The sequence below is a fragment of the Macrotis lagotis genome, chromosome 2 (assembly GCF_037893015.1).
Source record: "Macrotis lagotis isolate mMagLag1 chromosome 2, bilby.v1.9.chrom.fasta, whole genome shotgun sequence".
NCBI lineage: Eukaryota > Metazoa > Chordata > Mammalia > Peramelemorphia > Peramelidae > Macrotis > Macrotis lagotis.
Genome location: NC_133659.1, coordinates 343,647,879 through 343,654,254, shown reverse-complemented (window position 1 = coordinate 343,654,254; position 6,376 = coordinate 343,647,879). Strand labels below are relative to the sequence as shown.

Below are 6,376 nucleotides of genomic sequence, written 5' to 3'. Positions count from 1 at the left end.
AATATTCTTATCCTACTTCTCAAGATGTGTTCTTAGAACCTGCCATAAGAATCATTCTTTCTCCCTCTGCCATATTACAGAGATGATGATGATGATGATGATGATGATGAGAAATAAAGTATCTACATAGAATCCACTATCTGCTTTGTCCCTCAGTCCTTGTCTTCAATACTCATCTCTTTATTGTATCAAAATATTTTTTCTCATTGCCTTTCTTTAGTTCCATACTTAAATATCACCTTTATTCACGATTCCAAAATTACTATGTCCAGTCTTAACTTTACCCCTGTGATACAGTTCTGCATTTCCTATTCCTGCTGGATCTAGATATCCTTCCAATTACTCAAACTCAAGAAGTCTAAGACTGAACCTGTCATTTCTTCCAAAGCTTGCTCTTTCTCCCAGGCTCCCTCTTTCTGCTGTGGAATCACAAACTTCTCTTTTGCATAGGCTCATAAACTAAGACTAATTTTTGACACTTATCTTTCTTAATCTCTGAGGAGAATCAGTGATCAAGAAAGTTCTTCTTTTCAAGTCCACTGCCACATCCAAGGTCAGGGACTCATTTGGGGTTTGGAAAGTTTTGGGAAATAGTATTATAAAAAGTCCCATTTTATAAATTGAGGCAGATTAAGTGACTTCCTTATTCTTTCATAAGTAGCATCTGAGGACACAGGGTTTGTTATTATCTGCATTTTACAGATGAGAAAACTAAGGAAGGCAGAAATTAAGTGAATTATGTTAAGGGTCCCTTAGCTCATCAATGTCGAAGGAAGAATTTTAGCCCAGGCTTCCTGCCTCTGTAAGTATGACTCCGTCCTTTAGTTGTAAATAGGTAATGGGCAAAGAAGTTATGAACTAGAGGCAAGTAAGGCTGTAATTATGATCTTAGACCTTCTCATGATTAGGGTTTTGCTGGAATTGAGGATGGATGTCATGGTTCAGTAGAATTGTTCCAGCAATCAAGCCTCATTCTTACAGAGTTACACTCTTCTCCATGCATCAATCTATTTTCAAAGGGAGTGCTTTTCCTACAGAGACATCAGGGATATGAATGGAAGAAATCAAACGAGTGTCTCTGAATTCCTCCTTCTTGGATTTTCTGACCAGCCAGAACAGCAGAAGTTTCTCTTTGGGATCTTCCTGTGGATGTACATGGTCACCATCATTGGGAATCTGCTCATTGTCCTAGCCATCATCTCTGATGCTCACCTCCACACTCCCATGTACCTCTTCATTGCCAACCTCTCCTTCAGTGATGTGTGTTTCATTTCTACTTCCATTCCCAAGATGCTGGCAAACATTCAGAGGCAAAATAAAGCCATCTCCTATGCTGAGTGTCTCACACAAATGTATTTCTTGTTTCTGTTTGCCACAATGGATAACTTCATTCTAGCCATGATGGCATATGACCGTTATGTAGCCATCTGCTTTCCACTCTACTACTCTACAATCATGAGCCCCCGGTTTTGCCTCCTGATATTTCTTCTAGCCTTCCTTGTTGCTCAGTTTTATTCATTATTGCACACCTCTCTCCTAACTAAGTTGTCCTTCTGTGGTGACAATCAAATCTCTCACATTTTCTGTGAGATTTATGCCCTCCTCACTCTTTCCTGTTCTACCACCCACCTGAATGAGATCATTATTTACACATTGGGAACAGCATTATTCTTGTCTTCCCTCTCATTTATCTTGGTTTCCTATGTCCACATCATCTCAGCAGTCCTCAAGGTCCCATCAGTCAGTGGGAGGTGGAAGGCCTTCTCAACTTGCAGTTCCCACCTTTCTGTAGTAATTTTATTCTATGGGACTCTAGTTGCTGTCTACCTGCGCCCGTCCTCTACACACACAGTCAAGGACTCTGTAGCCACTGTGATGTATGCTGTTGTGACTCCCATGCTTAATCCATTCATCTACAGTCTCAAAAACCAGGACATAAAGCAAGCCCTAAGGAGAATTATGTGGAAAGAAAATATTTCCCTTCAAATGTGAGATTTTTACCAGATGTTAAAGGGTGACAGAAGTGATGAGGAGAAATAGATAGTAATCAAACTTCTACAAAGATGTTTTGTTCTTCTACAGAGGTATCCCTCAGCCTTGGTCCCAAATTTTAATCCTCAGATTTCCCAGATGTGTCCTCAAACCAAGAACCAATAACATCTTAGTCCTGCTCTCTGCCCTAAAAGTGATTAGCCCAGGAGCAGTTAGGTGGTGCAGTGGATAGAGCACTGGCCCTGGAATCAGGTGGACCTGAGTTAAAATTCCATCTCTTGGGCAAGTCACTTGATTCCATTGCCTTGCGAAGAAGAAGAAGAAGAAGAAGAAGAAGAAGAAGAAGAAGAAGAAGAAGAAGAAGAAGAAGAAGAAGAAGGATTAGCCCAGTCAAACACAAGGCTATCAACCATCATGACTTTGTATAGACACATTGAGATGGCAAATGAATTGGAAGGCACCCACACAGACACACACAGCATTTTGTGACCCACAGACAAAATAGATTTGTGACCTTCAAAAACTGGTTGGTCTCTCTGCCTCCAGTCCCCTCTTTCTAATTGAATATACTCTGGGCTGCTCAACTCCATGCATCAAACAAGGCAGTGATTTTGTCACTCCTTTTTTATCAGAGGTTTTAATGGACCCTACCCCCACCCCCTTTGTCTCAGGAACAAAACTGGAAACTCTTCTAGCTGGAATTTACAGTCTTTCTCAGTTTGGTTCCCAGCCTGTCTTTTCAGCATGTTTGTACTTGAGCTCCTCTACACACTCTACAAATTGAATTATTTGTTCTTCCTCATACAACAATTGAATCTCCTATTTCCCTGTTTTTGTACTGATTGCTCCCATCCTGGAACACTACAACTCATCATTTCCAGGCTTCAGAAAAATCTAGCTTCCTTTAAAGTACAGTTCAAATGCCAGTTCCTTTATCTTCCTATAATTCCCCTTGCCTCTCACCCTCCACAGGTAAATGCTTCCTCACCCCTTCCCAGTAGAATGTAAGCTCCTCCAACCAACCCAAGACCCAGCATCATGCCTCCCACATAGGAGGGCCTGAATAATGCTTGTTGAATTGAACTGAATTGCACTGGAAGGCCAGATCCTGGAGAGTTTTTGCATTGGAGTTGAAATGAATTTATGAGTAACCTCTCTTCTCTGCTACACTCAGGCTCCTGACCAAACCCTTAACCATAGAAAACCATTACTTTGGGGTAAAGGTTATGATTTGCCTAGTAGTCAAGTGTGTGCTCAGAGCCAAAGCAATGCCAGCCTACGCATGTTGTCATGTCACATGGGGATAACTGCTATCATGAGATCACAAGATGAGTATCAGATAGCTTTTCAGTCAGAATGTTGAGGATACCAATGGGAGGGATGGGGATAGAGATATGAAAAGCTCCATTCTTCACTGTTAACTACTGGGGGAAACTCCAAGAACTTTTTTGCCATCATGGCTACTTTACTGGGTAGTAAGGCCTTGGGAAAGTGTTCTGATTCAAAGAAAACAAAAATATAGGTTCAATCTAGAACATTTTGCATTCTAACAGCAACATGGGGGTGATGATCAACCTTGATGGACTTGGTCATCCTATCAGTGCAATGATCAGGGACAATTTTGGTTATCTGTGACAGGGAAAACCATCTGTATCCAGAGGAAAAAATGTGGAGTTTAAACAAAGACCGCAGATTATTGCTTCAATTTAAAAAAGTTGTCTTATGTACTACATAATCTTCCTATCTATAATATTTTATTTCTTCCTCAAGGATAGTTTTTCTCTCTCAACACATTCAATTTTGATCAATGCATAGCATGGAAATAATGTAGGGATTATAAGAGTGCCTTCTGTGGGGGAGGGGGAGGAAAGGGAATGTTGGGGGGGGAAATTGTAATTTTCAAAACCTTGCAAAAAAGAATATTGGGTAGAAACCACTATTGTATATAATTGGAAAACAAATATTTATTAAAAAAATATAAGTTCATTACCCCAACACTCCTCATTAAAATGAAAGCTACCCATATGTAGGACCTGTTTGAGTTTTGTTTGTGTGACTCCAGCACCTTTTGCAAAGACCTTCAATTTGTAAAAGTTTAAACAATGTTATTCCATTTACTTGCTTAATTAGTTCAAAGGAGTCCAACAGGATAAGCCTTTAGTCATGATTCTGGGCAAGGAATTCATGGCAACATGAAGTCACTGAAAGAATGTGATCCTACAACTGATGGATTTGGAATAGTTTGCAGATTGAAAGATTGAGGCAATAGTGGTTGATAGAGCCTCAGCCCTGGAGTCAGGAGGATCTGAGTTCAAATGTGGCCTCAGACACTAAGCCTCTTAACCCCATAGCCTTATCAAAAAATAAAATAAAATAACTTTTTTTTAAAAAAGATGGCAATGAGAAAGATACAGAAGAGCCCAATGAGGCACTAGGCTTAACCCCAATGGTTCAAAATCACTTTGGCAGGTGGTTTTCCGGGGATGATACAGGGATCTCTGCTGGGCCCTGAGTTGTTGAATGCTTTTTTTTATTAATAACAATAGAGAAATGCACAGATACTTTCCCTACTCAATTTGTAGAAGACACAAATCCAGAAGGAATAGGTAAACCAGTGAATGATGACAGTCAAAATCCAAACAAATCATAACAGTCTAAAGAAATGGACTGAATTTGGGAAGAATTCAACAGGAATAAACCAATCAGTGAATCTAGCTCAGGCTCTGCATGAGGTTATTAAGATTAAAGTAATGTATTCCCTGCCCTCAGAAAGCTTTCATTCTACTAGGAGGAGGTGACACATAAAGAAGGTTTAAGCCTCATGTCAGAAAACCTCTTTTGTAAATGTGAAGTCTTCAGTGCATATAAACAACCTCTTTTTCAAGGGCAGTAATTGGATCCTGAGGTTTACTTTTCCAGCAAAGTCAGACAAATCCAACCATCATGGTTCAAGGAGGCCTCCTGAGGGATTAAGGGATCTCTCTCTCTCTCTCTGAAGGTATTAGTTCAAGTCAACATGCCATTGTGCTCTCTCATTTTATGCAAATCTCATTTCTACTTGGCCAATTAACATCAAGTAGTTTTTTATGATGCATATATCTTGCATCTTGTCAAGATATAGCAAGGGGGCAGCTAGGTGGGACCTGAGTTCAAATATGGCCACAGATACTTAATAATTGCTTAGCTGTGTGACCTTGGGCAAGTCACTTAACCCCATTGTCTTAAATAAATAAAAAAATTTTAAAGATATAGCAAGAACAAAGTACAAACACCTCCCCACTTTTCATCCAAACACAGGAGTGGGATACATTATTCCCCAAACTATGTTGGTCTCCAGGGAGATCGAGTTCATACTTAACTCATCTTCTTCAGGTTGTGAATCCAAACATATCCACTTCCAAATAGCATACCCACTAGATGAGTCCATGTCCCAACTATCTATGGGTTGAAGCTTAAAGATCAATCCTCAGGGCCCCTATTCTGGCCTTGAAGGCCTTTCCCTCATGATTTTTCAAAACTCATAAGGTCATGACCATCTCCAATCTTCACCCAGGAATAGGAAAGAATACACCAGATACAGAAGCAAAGTAGAGTCATGGATTCTTGATGTCATCCTGAACCCAGGTGAAAGAGGGCCCAGGGCAGCTAGGTGGCATAGTGGATAAAGCACCGGCCCTGGAGTCAGGAGTACCTGGGTTCAAATCCAGTCTCAGACACTTAATAATTACCTAGCTGTATGGTCTTGGGCAAGCCACTTAACCCCATTTGCCTTGCAAAAACTTAAAAAAGAAAGAAAGAAGGGAAGAAAGGAAGGAAGAAAGGAAGAAAGGAAAGAAAAGAAAGAAAGAAAAGAAAGAAAGAAAAGAAAGAAAGAAAAGAAAGAAAGAAAAGAAAGAAAAGAAAGAAAAGAAAGAAAAGAAAGAAAAGAAAGAAAAGAAAGAAAAGAAAGAAAGAAAAGAAAGAAAGAAAGGAAGAAAGGAAGAAAGGAAGAAAGGAAGAAAGGAAGAAAGGAAGGAAGGAAGGAAGGAAGGAAGGAAGGAAGAAAGAAAGAAAGAAAGAAAGAAAGAAAGAAAGAAAGAAAGAAAGAAAGAAAGAAAGCCTAAGGCAAGCCCTCTCCCACACTTTAATATCCTGTGGCATATCCTTGTGATCCAGCCTTGCTACTATGAAGGAAGCAAAGGAGAGTAACATTCATTTTTATAATTAAAGTAAAAACTTCTTGATCCATTTAAGAGTTAAATTTAACTTATTTAACTTCCCTTTCTTACATTTTTCATTGCCCATAAATGTCTTCTTTTCTGGTCTAAAGCCTGAATCACTGGTCAGTCTAAGCTAGGCAGGCTCAAGAACAAACTCCAATTCCTATCTCCCACTGTCCCTCTCT

General features: G+C 39.7%; 1 protein-coding gene across 1 annotated transcript; it reads left to right on the top strand.

Moving 5' to 3' along the window:
• Positions 1-1,050: 1,050 nt before the first annotated feature.
• On the top strand, positions 1,051-2,114 carry LOC141512290 (olfactory receptor 1D2-like). The gene is made up of 2 exons (XM_074221094.1): positions 1,051-1,961; positions 2,045-2,114. Exons 1-2 carry the CDS (start codon positions 1,051-1,053, stop codon positions 2,112-2,114), a joined length of 981 nt encoding a protein of 326 aa, XP_074077195.1.
• The last annotated feature ends 4,262 nt before the right edge of the window (positions 2,115-6,376 follow it).